This window comes from Anoplopoma fimbria, chromosome 1 (genome assembly GCF_027596085.1).
Source record: "Anoplopoma fimbria isolate UVic2021 breed Golden Eagle Sablefish chromosome 1, Afim_UVic_2022, whole genome shotgun sequence".
Lineage (NCBI taxonomy): Eukaryota > Metazoa > Chordata > Actinopteri > Perciformes > Anoplopomatidae > Anoplopoma > Anoplopoma fimbria.
The window spans coordinates 2,279,035-2,295,881 of NC_072449.1; the positions used below are offsets into that span (position 1 = coordinate 2,279,035).

A 16,847-nucleotide genomic window follows, 5' to 3' on the forward strand; every position below is an offset into this window, starting at 1 on the left:
ACAAAACACAGTTTACATGTGAAGACAAGTCAAAAAACTTGACAATGTGCTAAGAGAGAACTACTAAACTAAAGCTCCCTTCACATGACAATTTATCAACTGTGTAAACTTAAACTGTAGTTACTCCCAATCACCGTACAATACTAACTAAAATACTCAAAGTCCTCTAGTACAAAAGTCCTTTAAAATATCTGACATGTATATCTTAAGGCTGCAAAAAAGTTAAAACCCAGCGGGGAGGTAAATGTCTTTAAATCATAATCACATATCGATTGGCTGGTTCTTAAAAAAATACTCATTAAGAAGTCTTTATGTTATTGTAATGACACACATTTTGGAATATACACTAATCAGCAGTGGACTTAAATCTGAGGCACTGCTGCTGTAATCTAACAATATAACCTGAAACTGTACGTTTTAAGTCATTTTCTCTCTCCGCTGGAGTTTGTTTCGTATTTTGCGACCAGGTTTATTTAAAGCGAAAAGCTATTTAAATATATTTAAAATATATTCTCATAGGATTTTACATCTTGATCTTCACAGACATACTAACTGAGGACAACTTGTTACTCAAATGTAACAAACAATGGAAGTTTCACAGAAACCAACCAATGGGCATCTGACGTTTCTGTGCAGGTTTCAACTAAATACCTGATTGCAAGTCAGGCATTTTTACCAAACACACAAAACCCCAGATGCTTTACATAAACAGGTCAGAACTCAAGCTCAAAGAGAAAGGAAACTATAATAATTATGGTTTCTCCCCATTTGAATTCAAGCCTGAACCAACTCAGAACATTACTGTCGGGTCTCCAGGAAGCCCTGCCGGGCGGAAGTGCCACAAAGGTCAACCAAATCTGGGTTGCAAACTCTGGCTCAACTAAAAGAGAGAGGAAGAATCAGTTAGACATCAAAAGTCTGTCAAAAATATGAGTGGCAATACATATTACTCTAGAAAAAAAAGCATATATTGGTGTAAATGTTACTGGAAGAGCAAGTCCAAGTTTCTTTTAATTGAAGGGTATATATTTATGTATCTGAAAGCTGCCAGGGGGATGTTCTGGCCTCGACTTTAAAGGGTCTATAACGTAACTTAATTCAGGTGTTGTTCTCCTTAAGTGCAATAGAAAAAATTGGGGGGATTTGGTTGCTTGAACCTGCGTTAAATGCAGACCCAGTTCTATGCTGTCAAACACGGCTCACCTTTCAGTTTAAGCTTTCCTTTATCAGCTGTACTTCAGTTCAATTTTGTTTTGTGTTTAAGCGCCAGCATGCCAACACTGCAATTAGCTGAAGGCTATAAGCAAATATTATCATAAAGATCAAAGTAAACTGTAGTTTAGTCTGACAGGAATTCAATCATTTTGTTTCACAGGTGGCTTGTCAGAGGAAGTTGCGTTTGGCAAATAGAAATGTTGACTTGTAGTTACTAGTTCTCATGCCATCATGGCGTCCTATTGTCATCAAGATGTCTCTTGAACAAAGCGTACCCCTGGGTGAGAGACATTTCAGTCCCTAAGGGCACGCTGCGAGCTACGCGATGACAGCGAGTACATTTCAAAATAAAACCAGTCAAGTAAAATGGCTCCAGCCTTTGAGTCTATTCATCTTCTTAATTATGCGAATTCCTGACACTTCAGAAGCATACCAGTGCTCATCTGTACTCAACAATAGCATACTCCACAAGGGAACAGGGAGTAGTAAGGTCATACGGGTTTGTAAATGGATACTAGGAGCAATTAGTTAACCAAGTTTTGAATTGACATTGACTCGTTATTTGTTTATGCTCCTCACGATGTGCTTCCCCGCCCAAAAAAGCTGAACAACAAAGACTGAACACCTGCACTGTCTGTTTTCACCACTGTTTAACCAGTTTTAATGTCTCCAGGCTACAACTGATATGAGGGAACAGTCAGAAAACAGAGCTGCCCAGCTGTTGCTCAGGAATCCAGTACAGGTAGTTATTGGCTGCTTAGTAAACTTCTGTAAAAAGTGAGTTGCTTAATAGAACAAGATCACATACATTTTGTAAATTGTAAATCACGTAAATTTCCCCGCTGCGGGACTAATAAAGGATTATCTTACATCCTGTTCAATATTATTTTCTCCAAATGGCATTTCGAATGAGGCTTCTTTGTTGTGCAATGATCTCTTTGATAACACTTGGCTCCCATTTCATTAAAGTAATAATAAATTATCCGACAGTTCTGATTTGTTGCCTGTTTGCACGTAAATATGAAAAAGGAATCTTTGATGTTAGAGTGTCGTACCATGGTATGAAGGTAGCTGCCCATCAGTAGCAGACATTCCAGGGTTTCCATCATCTGCTCTTGGCGGAGCGTGTGGAGTCTGGCGTAATTTGGCAATTTGTTGCTTTCCAGCTTACGAACGGTGGCTTTCAGAGCCAAAGAAGCACACTGGAGGACACTCATACCTGAGAAACACACAAACATCTGAAAGCTTGGACTTCACTGGAGGAAAGCAATGTACTACTGTGGACGTATTTTAGACACCTAAAATAACCAATATCAGTTTTTATACGCTCTATTTAGAATATTTTCACCTCTTTACCTTGCAGTCACAAAGACCTTTATGATGGGGAACGGAAACCGTTATCTATGCTCTCTTCAAAAACCACAAGACTCCATTGACAAAACAGTCATTTTAGCTCAGAAGAAGGAAGTTCTACCGCTGCCTCAATCGGTTAGTTTGTTTGTGTTATTGTTTGACTTTGATGAATCCGAACTAACCCTTTAAAACACCAAAGTCACTGAACGACTCATACAAAACAACTGATTGAGGCAGCAGTGGACAAGCAACTCCCTTCTTCTATGGAGGTAAAATTACTGTTTGTTTCAGGCCATAAAATGTTTTGCTGCTTTACCGGTACAGCAGCACATTACTTTGCTCCCATGCTGGTGTTGTTATACACGGACTATACCACACCTTAACTATAAAATGTCAACGAAAACCAATCAACCGGACAATCTAAACATAAATTAGACGGAGGCTAAACTGTCACTGCAGAGTTTTTCAATTCTTCCCCTGCACATTTGCTGAATGTCTGATACTGTTATGTTAATGTCATGATACTTTTGGTACTAATACTGATTATGGCAAACATGCATTATTGGAAATTTGTGACAATAAAGTTATTGTAGTGTAATGCTTTTTAGTAGGAATTATTTGGTGAATTTATATGCAGATGACAGGCTTCTGTTCTGCATAGTACACTTCAAACCAAGCTTTTGCTTACATGGCCCCTCAACATTGGAACAGCTAACCATATTTTGTTGCAACAGCTGACTTGTTAATATTTGTAAATCTAAATTTTGAAACACATTTCTATAGCTTGGCTTTGCAACAAGTTGTTTTATTGTTATTACTGCACCTATTTTGTAACTTTTATCATTGTCTTTCAGCCCTTTTTTCTACGGTAATCTTATACATGTGTTACAATTTTTGTTACCTTTTACCATCCTATGTATCTTAGCATGTGGCCCCTCATGAGCATCCTCTTAACCCTACTTGTTAAGCATCTTGTTAACCTCCGTTTTGGAATAGAGCTATATAAATATGATATATTATCAATAATGTTCTTTAGTAGGCTTAAGGATTTTACGGTTATAGAACTTACCAGAGTTATCAGTGGCTTCAACGTCGACATACACACCATCCATCATTGTGTTTTTCAGAACCTAAAAGAAAACACACACACACACACACACACACACACACTGGTTAAAGTTCAGACACATATGTATGAGAAAACGTTCCAAAGAGCTCCATTGACCAAAATCAGTTTCTCTCGTTTGCTTTAAAAACATTTCTCTCAATAACACAGCATTTGGTAGTACAGAAAAATACTAATATAGATGTGCAAAGTAACAACGAAGTCGTCTAAATGTAGGGCTGTCCCCGACCTAAAATATTTACATAGTCAACTCTGATTGGCAAGTCTTGCCTGATGTTTTAATTATTTTTTTTTACTCACATTCTTGTATTCATTTCTACCATTTTCATTTTTATTCCACATTTGTCTCAATCTCTAGTTTCAAGTCTTCTTCTTAGAGTCAAACAGACCATAAAGCAGGGTATGCTTTAGGGCGGGGCTACACACTGATTGACAGGTTTAGTCCAGATCCGTATACAACGTCAATAAGTCTTTTATCTGCATTCCAAATATGGTAACTTACGTTCATTGGTCGCAAAAAAAAAACTTGGCATTGCTGCTGTTAAGCGCATTCGCACAAACAACAGTTGGAGTCTTCCGAGTGCCAACTGGCTTAAAGTCTGTATCCTGTAATCATAAAACAGTAACCTTGTGGTTTTTGTCGCCAACATGCTGCTTTGATGGTTCTGCAAATTTGGATGGTGCAACTTAGGTCTTCATGCTGATTTTTTTCACGCACTTAGGAGATTGATCTAAAGCACTTGAGTTATTTTTATTTCAGTGTTATTAATAGATTGATATTTATTGGGGGAAACCAAGCAATTCGGCAACCTCATAAAGCTCGAAATGGAATATTCCTTTGTTTCATAACCGGTTAAACTAGAAGGCCGGTTCGTTGTGAAGAAGAGCACCAACGTTTGTGTGGCTTGTCGCGGTTGCACAAGATTTAATTGAGTTACACCCACTTGGCATAGCATGAGAAGTAATGCTTTGCGGTTGTTTTTTAACCAAAGATCAAAAGACATTCGGTAAAACAAGGAAATCCTCATATTTGAGAAGCTGAAACCAGCAAAAGTTTGTCTGAAATTATTAATTAATATATGTCAAAATAGTCTATAGGTGCTAGAACACGGAAGATTCTTGCACAAACATTGTCCAAGAAAATGATCTTTAGTGCACTGCTTGATGGCCCTTTTCCCCGTAACAAAACAAACAGAAAACATCTATTTTGTCAAACCACATCAGCAGGTTGAGCTGTGCTTTTAAAGTGAACACCTTAAATAGAATCTTACTGTCTGAAAAGCATAATTACAGGTTGTCCAAGTTGCCATTTATCTTCTCCACAAAAAAATAAATGATAAGCTGTACACAGTTAGTGTGTCTCAGAAAACCGTCTGCGTTGGTTTTTGTCACAGCTTTTCATCTGAGCAGTTTAAATTTGATCTACTAACTCCAACACGGATGAAACCTTCCTGACATTAGATCTTAATCATGAATAACCTGTCAGTCCGGATCAATGGAATCCACATCTGTAGCGCCCAACAAATTCAATTTCGGTCTGATATGCGAGTGACGCATGTGAACTTTGTAATGAGGACTAAAAAGGGATCAGTTGACATTCTCTTAGATTTGCTAAGCCCCTCCCCCATCCTGGTTACTGCTGACAGGCCTGTCAAGCTTTCGCCTCTGGCATTTAAATTTGTTGTTTTCAACAAGATAGATAAGAGATATTCCAAAAGACATGAGAGCAGATTTCTGGACAAATTGCTCTGAAATATCAGAGAGAAGAGAGACCGAAAAGATTACAATATGCATTCGAGAGCTGACGTTACATTCACAATTGTATTTGTCAGCGGAGTATTGTGAATGAAGAGGACATAAAAAAAAGGAGGGAAAAGCTCACCAGTCCAAATTAAATTGTTTACAACCCAACGTATTGACAACTCAACTGAAGGAAAAACATATACAGGAACAACAATGATGTATTTATGTTAAGCTAAGTTAACGTTTAACATTAGTTATGACTCCCTTTAGCTTTAATTATCTAACATAGAACTAAATTATCCCTCGTTTCCTTTTGTTTAAAGCACGTCAGGATGTTGCTCGAACATCGTGGGATTGATTCTTACACTGGATCTCATAAAATGAAAAATGATTAATATAAAACTGTCTTTATTTGCCAACGTTATATGCATCTTACCTTGGAGCAAACTAAGTAGTTTTTGTTGATCTTCGATGGATTCAGAGTAAAATCTTCCACGCTGATTAATCAAAATTCAAACGTCTCTCCACTAAACTTTTAGGATATCTTCTGTCAGAGTAACCATACATATCACTCAAAACTTCTGCTAACGAGGATTAGACTGTGGTCGTTCTAGGGAGGAGCTTAGCGAAGGGTCCCTTGACAGGTTAATGTAAATTAAGTGTCATTTTCTTAAATTGTTCCTTGTTTTTGTGGCCTGTCAGTGTAATTTTTTAATCCTGGAACACCACGAGGAGGTGTTTTGCCCAAATCCCATCAGTGAGACCCCGTCCCTGGCTCGTTGTGAATCAAAGCTCTTACCTCCAGGACTCTGATGTAGCCTTTCTCAGCACTGAGGTGGAGGCAGGTCTTTCCTGAGTTGTTCGTCTCATTGACGTTGGCCCCCAGAAGGATCAGATCAGCCACCATCAGGTGGTGGTTGTGCTTTGCTGCATGGAGGAGGGCGGTCTGGGAACACAAGGCCATCAATGTTAGACTATTTATTGTTCCATTTGGTGACATAGTGGTCAAACTTCCTTGCAAAAATGTTGGAAAAACATCACTCTTGCTACAATCTATTTGTTTTCTTATACAGTACCAGTCAAAGGTTTGGGCACACCTTTTCATTCAACTACTTTGAAGAATGTAAAATATAAAACATATTCTGGTTTGTTGAGCATTTGTTTGTTTACCACATAATTCCATATGTGTTCCTTCATAGTTTGGATGTCTTCAATATTAATCTACAATGTAGAAAAAATAAATAAAGAAAAACCATTGAATGAGAAGGTGTGTCCAAACTTTTGACTGGTACTGTATCTGTGGTAAAGGCACCAATAGCATCCATCAGACATTTAAAAAAGGGACAGCTTTGGTAAGTGTTCCTGAGATGAAAGTGTTCCTGAGATATCTCGGTCACGAGAATGGACCGGGCGGAATCACAACCCAAAGACATATGACAACCCGACCTCGGCTTTTGCCAGCACGTAGGCATAAAACTTAGAAACGTAAATCTCAAATGTGTTTGTACTTTACCATTCCATCAGAGTCTTTGAGGTCCAGGCCGTTAAGTGCGGCCATCCTTCTGGCGATGGCGTAGCTCTGTGCCCTCTTTCCAATACACACCACTTTATGGAGAGCTCTGAAGGGACAAGAACAATCAGACATACTTAGACAAAAAAAAGATAAGGTATTTACAGACACATCAATGCAGCACTCCAACTTTTAAGAGGACAACAGGTCTGATCCTGGGTTAGTGGAGGCGATTCACAAAGTAAGCTGAGAAAGTAGGACTGCAAGAAGCCTGCAGGGTTGAGTAGCGCTAGTTGTGTAACGGACCACTTTCGATCCGTGATCCGTACAGATCAACCCTTGCAGTTCGTCACGCATGTGAACCACGGATTAATTACACAGTTTAACGTTAACCATCACAGTGTGAAATAAAGGTTTACTGACGATCGTTATCCTCCAATATTCAGTAAAATATGAGATCAGGACTTCATTTATGCTTTTCTAGTCTCTGATCTCTGATAATGTTACATTGTAAACAACCAATCTGTGTTTAAACCAACAGGAGAGCTAGTAACGTTAGCAGCACCGCTAACGGCTAACAGGAGGAGAGCTAGTAACGTTAGCAGCACCGCTAACGACTAACAGGAGGAGAGCTAGTAACGTTAGCAGCACCGCTAACGGCTAACAGGAGGAGAGCTAGTAACGTTAGCAGCACCACTAATAGATAACGTTACTATAAGATACGTTATGATGCATTCAGGCTCTGTTCCGTGAAAATGAGAACGGGGCGAGGGTAAATTATAACGTTATCATGATGTGTTCACGTTATCCCGTAAAAAGTTTGACTATATGAAGAAAAATAACAAAAAACACCACAAATTACTATGATAAAGTAAAAAGACCATCTGCTATAATCAAACAACAAAGGGATCTGTTTCTGACAATATGGATCATCAATGATCTGCATTAGTATTGGCAGCAATGAAACAGGAACAGGGAACTCTAAAAGTTATATTTGCTCTCGGTTTTCTTTTGTGCTGATCCGATCCGTGATGTGTTCTGAACCATGAGTATTTATGATCCTTTTCACCACTATTTTCCACACAACGGCATCAAACGTACGTCTTGCCGTGTTCGTCGGTGGCCAGCAGCACATCGTCAGAGACGTCCTTGAGCTGGCTCTCCTCTTTCTGAAGCTGAGCCCAGAAGAAAGCAGAGTTGTTCTGGTTTCTGTCGTGGTTCTGGGGATCGGCCCTGTCCACCTCTCGTCCACCATCCCACCCAGCGTTCCCGATGCCAAAGGGCTGGAGGCCGGTGTGCATGAAGTCAGGAGGGGACGGGGTCCACTGGTGCTCCGAGCCCGGTGAGTAGGTGGTGTAGTAATCGGGGCTGGGGATCATTTCATCGGACTCGTCACTGTTGTATTCTGAACCTTAGTGAGAAGAGATGGCAGGGAAAAAATCAATATGAAATTCATGATTATCATCAGAAGAAATATTCATTAATATTAATATTATTTTGAGTTTTTCACAATTATTAACCAGAATATTTCTAATAAGGCCTTTAGCTAATGAACTAAAATATTTATTATCATCAAATATTTGCTTTTACTTTTTATCATATATAGTGATTATTTGAATAAAAACACATTTCAAGTGATTAAAAAACAAAAGATTGTATATTTATTGATTAAAAACATCTTGTCATTAGTAGGTTTAATGATGTATTATAAACTGGATTTTTTCAAGTTTCTCACCAAAATTACATTTGAACACATCATGATAACGTTATAATTTACCTTCACCCAATACTCATTTTCACACATCATAATTTAACTCAATTGAAACTTCGTACGTTAGCCGTTAGCGATGCTTCTCACCAAAAAAAACTACATTTTCCAGAATTACATTTGAACACATCATGATAACGTTAGTTACTTTCGTCTAATACTTTTACTGAATGGAGCTTGAACGCACCACAATGTAACTAAATGGAACCTCCAAGCCACGGCCGAACTGCTGCGTACATAACCGTTAGTTGTTAGCTCTGATGTTGCTAACAGCACTAGCTCTACTCCTGCTAATTTAAACACGGACGTTTGTTAACAATGTAACTTCAGCATTATAAGACTAGGGTCTATTAAGCATTAATGCAGATCTCCAGATTGCATATTTTTTACTGAATATTGTCCGATAACGACCGGATAAAACTTTATTTCACATCATGATGCTTAAACTGTGTGATATATCTGCGGCTATACGTCATTTTCTTTATACAAAATGCTCCTTCACTGCCGATATAAGTCTGGAAAGTTTACGGCTCTTACTCTCAATGCTTGATGTGAGCATAACGAATCTCTTCTTCTGTTTTTTACGGACTTATATAAACGTGGTTACGGTTAAACCGGTTTGTCCCACGTCAAGAAAGGCTTGTAGTAGATGCTGGCAAAATATTTATTGTAGGTTGCATTTTTTTTGTGTAACTTCATAACTGTGGTTTCCCGTCCTCATGTCTCACCGTATGGAGACCACCCAGGAGACACTGGAGGGTTGGGGGACGGCAGAGATCGGGGAGGGGAGGTGCAGGTGCTGCCGGTCCGGAGATCCTCCTCCAGCACCTCCACAATGATTGCCAGCTCCTCCAGGCTCTTAGTGGAGCGTTTTCTCTGCGTCACAAGGACGGGCGAGGTATTTGAAAACCGACATGTGATTTACAGCCATCAATTAAACCCGCCCTTTAGGTAGGCCTGAGGTCTGTTTGATTTTTAACACTCACCTTGTAGGTTCTCCTCGGTGCACGCATTTTGCCTTGTTGCCAGTCTCCTGTGGCGGAAAAAGTTTAAGGCTCAAATTAAAATACAGTATGTTTTTCCTTAAAGTAAACAATTTCTGTTCCTTCCTCTTGGTTCACGAGCCTCAGAACCTCTGTATCTAGAATATACTCCGCCGTTAAAGAGTTTGGAATCAATCAATTGATATTTTTCTTCTCCCATTTAATAATGGATTGTAAAAACTGTATAATTCAGACACCCAAAGTGTTATTTACTGCTGATGAATGATATGATAACATGATAAAGGATCGGTGCATAGACTCGCGTACTTGCCGATACCCGAACCAGCATTTTAGCCAGTATCAGAGGCATATGTCTCTTGTGTGCACTTTACCCTATGCTGCTGTAATCCTGCAAATTTCCCCGCTGCGGGACTAATAAAGGATTATTTTATCTTATCTTATCTTATTTCTGACACTGGTATAAGTGTCAGAACAACTCTACTTCTTTAGTCTCTCTGAAGTCTACTGAAGAACAGTGCTTACCCCTAAACTAAACTCCTATTTATATATTGTAAAGTTTGAAGAAGAGCTTTTCTAAAGCAACACGTTGGATGTTAATTCAGCTTGTTCTAGGCTGCTTTTATAGTGAAACATTTGACACTGTAACAGGAAGTTATTCCTGTTTAAATCTGCACACATTTTGATGATAAACTTTCAGTTTCTTTTGCCAGTGCCTGCTGATTTATTCTTTCTTCTTTGTCTCTTTCAGTTGTCCGTCTGGTTGAACCATTGTACAGCTTGTTGTTCTCAATGTACTAAACCGAATAACATCTATGAGTAAAGAGGACTTTCTACAAAATAAAAGCATCAGAAATGGTTCCGACAGAGAGTCGTCCTCTCACACGCCTGACTGTAACAAATTCAACTTTTGTGGCAGCAGATTTCAGACTTTTGAACATCAGTTTAGCTCATTAACAGTTAAAAAAATATAAATGACTCTCATAGATTTTGGTTTTACTGACCTTTGACTTGTTTGCCACAAATCTCCTGTGAAAGAAGAAAGAAACAACAACAGTTATATCAAGGCAAGTTGTCTTTTAATGGATTTTTTTTCACCTAAAGGCAGCTAAAAACAATTCATTTCAAACTGTTCTGTAGTTTGTCATCTGTAAAAGGGACTCTGGAACCAAATAGGAGAAAAGACTACAAAATGTAAGGTTTCAGAATAAAGATGAAGACTTCCAGATGATTATTGTGCTTAAAAAGGACAAACAAAATACAGAGTATATGTAATTACATTTGTTAAATACTTCCAATTTGTCCATCATATAACCAATATAAATGGTATTATGTGATTGCTGTAAATTATTCCCACAGTCTTGTGTTTGTAAGTTTGTTGGTTTTTCATTCATGGAAATGCAATAAATGCAATAAAATGAAGACAAAATAAAAAAATCACACATTTTGGTGAACTTTAAAAACCCAAAGCACTAATGTACCTTTAAATCTCCACATTCCCATCCTTGGTCTCTGCGGATTTTCTTCAGTAGATCCCTCACTGGCATTTTGACACGGACCCCGAGGTAGACCTTCTCATCCCCGTAAATGGAACGTTTTGACCCTGAAGAAGAAACAATGGAGGATAAACCTTCACAGCAGGTTCATAATCAGACTACATGTCGTATAAAAGCAGCGTTGAGATGACAGTAAACAGATATACTTTGTCATAAAAACAGCTGATAAACAAAGTTATTCTCAGACTCTATTTGAGCTGAAAACACATTAGATAAATATTAACTGAAGTAGCTCAAACTAGCTTCATCAGTATGACATCAAATAGCAAAAACAAAACATTTTTTATCCTTTTGTTGCATAATTAAAAACTGATATTGATATTATGACAACCCATTTGTCAATATCAGCTAAAAACAAAACATTTTTTCAGCTTTGGTAGAAAGTAACTAAGTATATAAAGTACTGTTCTTAAGTAAATTTTTTGAGTTGCATGAACTTACTTGAGTGTTTCGATTTTATACAACTTAATCCACTCCATAAAAACCTGAATATGTAGTGAAATTTATTTGCCAGGTCGTCCCTTTGTAGTTGGTGATTTCACATATTGTCATCTATAGTGTTTATTTACATAAAAAACAAACAACTAAAATTATAAGGGAATAAAAGATTATATTTATTGATAAAAACATCTGCTCATTAGTAGTTTTAATGATGTATCATAATCTTAGAGCTGGTGTTAGGAAGTTAAACATCATAATTCATCTCTAATATCTATTTTATATTAATGTGAAAACATCTCCTTCAAACTACTGGATTTATTCTAGTTTATCACTAAAAACTACATTTTACAAAAATGATATTTAGATTGAGGAGTCAAACAGTTGTGTCTGGTTCATAATCAGACTATATGTCGTACAGAAACCAGCGTTGACATGACAGTAAACAGTTTTATTTTCTGTCACGAAAATAGTTGCGTTTTTATGTAAATAAACACTATAGATGAGAATATGTGAAATCACCAACTACAAAAGGGACGACCTGTCAATTCAATTTCAATACATATTCAGGTTTTACGTAGTAGATAAAGTTGCATAAAATGGAAAAACTCAAGTAAGTACATGCAACTCAAAAATCTACCTAAGCACAGTAGTTATATATATATATATATATATATATATATATATATATATATATATATATATATATATATATATATATATATATATATATATACATAGTTTGGATGTCTTCAATATTAATCTACAATGTAGAAAAAAAAATAAAGAAAAACCATTGAATGAGAAGTTGTGTCCAAACTTTTGACTGGTACTGTACAAATATATATATATATAAAAAAATGTGTTTATAAAAAAAATACTGTGTTTAGGTAAATGTTTGAGGTGCATGTACTTACTTGAGTTTTGCCAATTTTCTTTATATATATATATATATATATATATATATATATATATATATATATATAAAAAATAAATATATATATAAAAAAACTACTGTGTTTAGGTACATTTTTGAGGTGCATCTACTTACTTGAGTTTTTCCATTTTTTATATATAAAAGAAAACATATATTAAATATAAATATATATATATATATATATATATATATATATACTACTGTGTTTAGGTAATTTTTTGAGGTGCATCTACTTACTTGAGTTTTTCCATTTTTATATATATATAAATTTTGTTTATATATATATATATATATATATATATATATATATATCTAAATATAAACTACTGTGTTTAGGTAGATTTTTTTGAGGTGCATGTACTAACTTGAGTTTTTCCATTTATATATATATATATATATATATATATATATATATATATATATATAAATAAATATATATATATAAATATATATATAAATATATATATATAAAATATATATATATATATATATATATGTAGGTGCATGTACTTACTTGAGTTTTTCCATTTTTTATATATATAAAAATATTTTTTATATATATATAAAAATAGTTTTTATATATATATATATATATATATATATATATATATATATATTTATAAATATAAACTACTGTGTTTAGGTAATTTTTTGAGGTGCATGTACTTAATTGAGTTTTTCCAATTTCTTTATTTAATTTAACTACATTGATTCAGGCCTTAATGTTGGTATTGAGCAGCTGTGGAGCTCCACTGAGCTCTACCTTCTTCTTCTTCTGACCGGCGGCTCCGGCGGCTCCTCCCCGGGCGGTGACGCCGGGCTCAGGTGCGTGCTCCTCGGCTGCTCCTCCTGCTCTCCTCCGGCTCCTCTGCTTCACTCCGTCCTCCCATTCTGCTCCACCTGCCACCGGACAACAGCGTGTGTTGGTTATAAACACGTATAAAAGTATATATTTATCATGAAAACAGCTTTCTGGATACCAGGTCCGGTTCAGCGGCTCAGCTAAGCTAGGCTAGCTAAGCTAGGCTAGGCTAAGCTAACGGCTCAGGGAGGCTCAGCACCTGTGTGAGGCTGCGTCATGACGTGACACAGGTAGTACCAACGAAGAAGAAGAAGACCACGCCCACTGCCGGTCTACGCCCACGGAGTTACTCTTCTTCTTCTTCTTCTTCTGCTGCTTCTGCTTCTTCTTCTTCTTCTTCTTCTTCTTCTTCTTCTTCTGCTGCTTCTTCTTCTTCTTCTGCTTCTGCTTCTTCTTCTTCTGCTTCTTCTTCTTTCTTCTTCTTCTTCTGCTTCTTCTTCTGCTTCTTCTTCTTCTTCTTCTTCTTCTTCTTCTTCTTCTTCTTCTTCTTCTTCTTCTTCTTCTTCTTCTTCTTCTGCTTCTTCTTCTTCTTCTTCTGCTCTTCTTCTTCTTCTTCTGCTGCTTCTTCTTCTTCTGCTTCTTCTTCTTCTTCTTCTTCTTCTTCTTCTTCTTCTTCTTCTTCTTCTTCTTCTTCTTCTTCTTCTTCTTCTGCTTCTTCTTCTGCTTCTTCTTCTTCTGCTTCTTTTACTCTTCTTCTTCTGCTCTTCTTCTTCTTCTTCTTCTTCTTCTGCTTCTTCTTCTTCTTCTTCTTCTGCTTCTTCTTCTTCTTCTTCTTCTTCTTCTTCTGCTTCTTCTTCTTCTTCTTCTTCTTCTTCTTCTTCTTCTTCTTCTGCTTCTTCTTCTTCTTCTGCTTCTTCTTCTTCTGCTGCTTCTTCTTCTTCTTCTTCTTCTTCTTCTTCTTCTTCTTCTTCTTCTTCTTCTTCTTCTTCTTCTTCTTCTTCTTCTTGCTTCTTCTTCTTCTTCTGCTGCTTCTTCTTCTTCTTCTTCTTCTTCTTCTTCTGCTGCTTCTTCTTCTTCTTCTTCTTCTTCTGCTTCTTCTTCTTCTTCTTCTTCTTCTTCTTCTTCTTCTTCTTCTTCTTCTTCTTCTTCTTCTGCTTCTTCTTCTTCTTCTTCTTCTTCTTCTTCTTCTTCTTCTTCTTCTTCTTCTTCTTCTGTTTTTTCTTTTTCAGGCGCCATTAAAATATAGAACAGGAACAGAAGATATGTGGACTTATGTAGCAGGACTAAATAATATATAATAATAATAATGATAATAATATTAACAATAATAATAATAATATTAATAATACTACTAATAATATTAATGATAATAATAATGATAATGACTGTTTATATTTAATAATAATAATATATAATAATGATAATAATAATAATATATAATAATAATAATAATAATAATAATTACTGTTTATATTTAATAATAATAATAATAATGATAATAATAATAGTAATAATAATAATAACTTTACTGTTTATATATATATATATATAATATGACTTTACTGTTTATATAATAATAATAATGACTTTACTGTTTAATTATTTATGTATTTATATATATAACAACAATAATAATAATATTGACTTTACTGTTTATATATAATAATAATAATAATAATAACGACTTTACTGTTTTTATATAATAATAATAATAATAATAATAATAATAATATTAAGAATAAGAATAGTAATGACTTTACTTTTATATATAAAATATATATATAAAAATATATATATATTAAAGTGATGCCATTATTATTACTATTCTTAATATTATATAATATTATATATATATATAAACAGAGTTTACAAAGTGCTTTGACAGACAAAGGCAAAGGAATAAAACCATAGAGCTCAACAGTCGGGAACACAGAAGGACAAACTGATTTAGGAGTTAAACCCTAATAAAACAGTAAAATAGATGAAACATTCCAACAATAGATAGGATAAGAACAATCTAAGAAATAAAAATAGAACCTAGTAAAATAAAATCAATAATAAAATAATGCAGTAAAGCAATGATGACATCACATAAAAGCCAGTCGGTATAAAATGGGTTTTAAGAAGTGATTTACTATAAAAATAGATTTACTAATTCTGCGAGCATTAGCTCCCCAGGCAGAACGGTCCAAAAGCTGAGGGGTCCAAAGGGCAGAAGCAGGGTCGCCTTTTGAAGTTTTAAACAATCTGACTCATACAGGGGTCAAGATTTCTGCTAAATATCATGCAGGCCAAACCCAGACGGCAGACTCTAGTTCTTCCCAGTGACGCAGATGCTGAAGTGTCTTAAACTTGCATTCTCTCTCCTGTCCATTCTGCAAATATTTCCTGAAGAAATTACTCATACTGTAAAAAAGATGAATTTCCTTGACTTCGCAACTCAACCGCTTCACCACCACAAAGAACAGTTTCATTACATCTGCTTGTCTTCTCTTGTTTGTGCTGATGTGAAAGACAATCAGCTTATCACCTGAATCTGGAGGAGCACTGCTCACGTTTCACCACAATGACAAGAGCATTCCTGCTTTGACTTTTCCCAAACAGAATATTTTTCCAGTTACCAGTTTGTTCCCATCACTCCCAGTGACAGAGGAGGTTATGACCTGTGGGTCTGGCCTGCTGCTGTTTCTGCCCTCTACTTGACCTCTGTTGTTAGACTGAAGGATTGTCCTGATGGTATATTGTCCTGATTTCTATCTGCAGCTAATTTGCCTGCACGGGTCAGACAGGACAAGTAGCCTCTCCAGACCAACAGAACAACTACAGACAGGTCTGTGATATTTAACAGAAACAGGGACTGGAAGCACAATTGCTCCTTCGCTAAGCTTCCTGCTTCTCCAACCAGATCTAAGAGCTACCATTGAGCCCACACTGCCACTAACTGCACTCCCTGAAGAAATATATACTTTCTGGAAACTTCTTAAATTGATGAGTAAGCAGGCCTGTGAGAGGTCAGACAGTGAGAGGGGCCTCAAAGTGTGATTTGTCCTAGAATGAAGTGATGTCTGACATTTGGTTTGAGGCACTGTTAACCCTAACCTCTCTCCAGCTTTTTTATCTTTTCGTTAGTATTGTCATTATATTTCTTATAAGAAGATAGAGACTTCAGTCAGCATGAACAATTTGCTTTATCTTATACAGCAAGAATATTTTCTAGAAAACCTTGAAACCACCCGTTTGTGGGATGTTTTTATAAATCAAACCGATTTTCCAGGACGAAATGGCTAACTGTTATCTCCTCAGAGAAGAAGCCCTTTTTGATTTGTGAAGCAGGACAACACAGTTAAAAATGGGCCAAACTTCACCGTAATTGAGGACTTGAGCAGCAAATCGAGATA

At 36.2% G+C, this 16,847-nt stretch overlaps 1 protein-coding gene across 1 annotated transcript; it reads right to left on the reverse strand.

Moving 5' to 3' along the window:
- Positions 1 to 804: 804 nt before the first annotated feature.
- zgc:113279 (uncharacterized protein LOC553749 homolog) lies at positions 805 to 11,319 on the reverse strand. Its single transcript, XM_054604597.1, has 10 exons — positions 11,198 to 11,319; positions 10,721 to 10,745; positions 9,702 to 9,748; positions 9,444 to 9,591; positions 8,049 to 8,358; positions 6,951 to 7,056; positions 6,237 to 6,383; positions 3,638 to 3,698; positions 2,271 to 2,434; positions 805 to 880 (listed from the first exon to the last, which is right to left on the reverse strand). The coding sequence occupies exons 1-10, from the start codon at positions 11,261 to 11,263 to the stop codon at positions 848 to 850; spliced, it is 1,107 nt and encodes a 368-aa protein (XP_054460572.1). The 5' UTR covers positions 11,264 to 11,319; the 3' UTR covers positions 805 to 847.
- Positions 11,320 to 16,847: the final 5,528 nt, after the last annotated feature.

Bases quoted from the DNA above. Each gene is read 5' to 3' on its own strand.
- zgc:113279 (XM_054604597.1), bottom strand. From the start codon at position 11,263: ATGCCAGTGAGGGATCTACTGAAGAAAATCCGCAGAGACCAAGGATGG. The intron at 9,592-9,701 runs GTGAGTGTTAAA...CTTGTGACGCAG, and splicing joins CACCGAGGAGAACCTACAAG to AGAAAACGCTCCACTAAGAG. The intron at 8,359-9,443 runs GTGAGACATGAG...CTTCTCACTAAG, and splicing joins TCCTGGGTGGTCTCCATACG to GTTCAGAATACAACAGTGAC.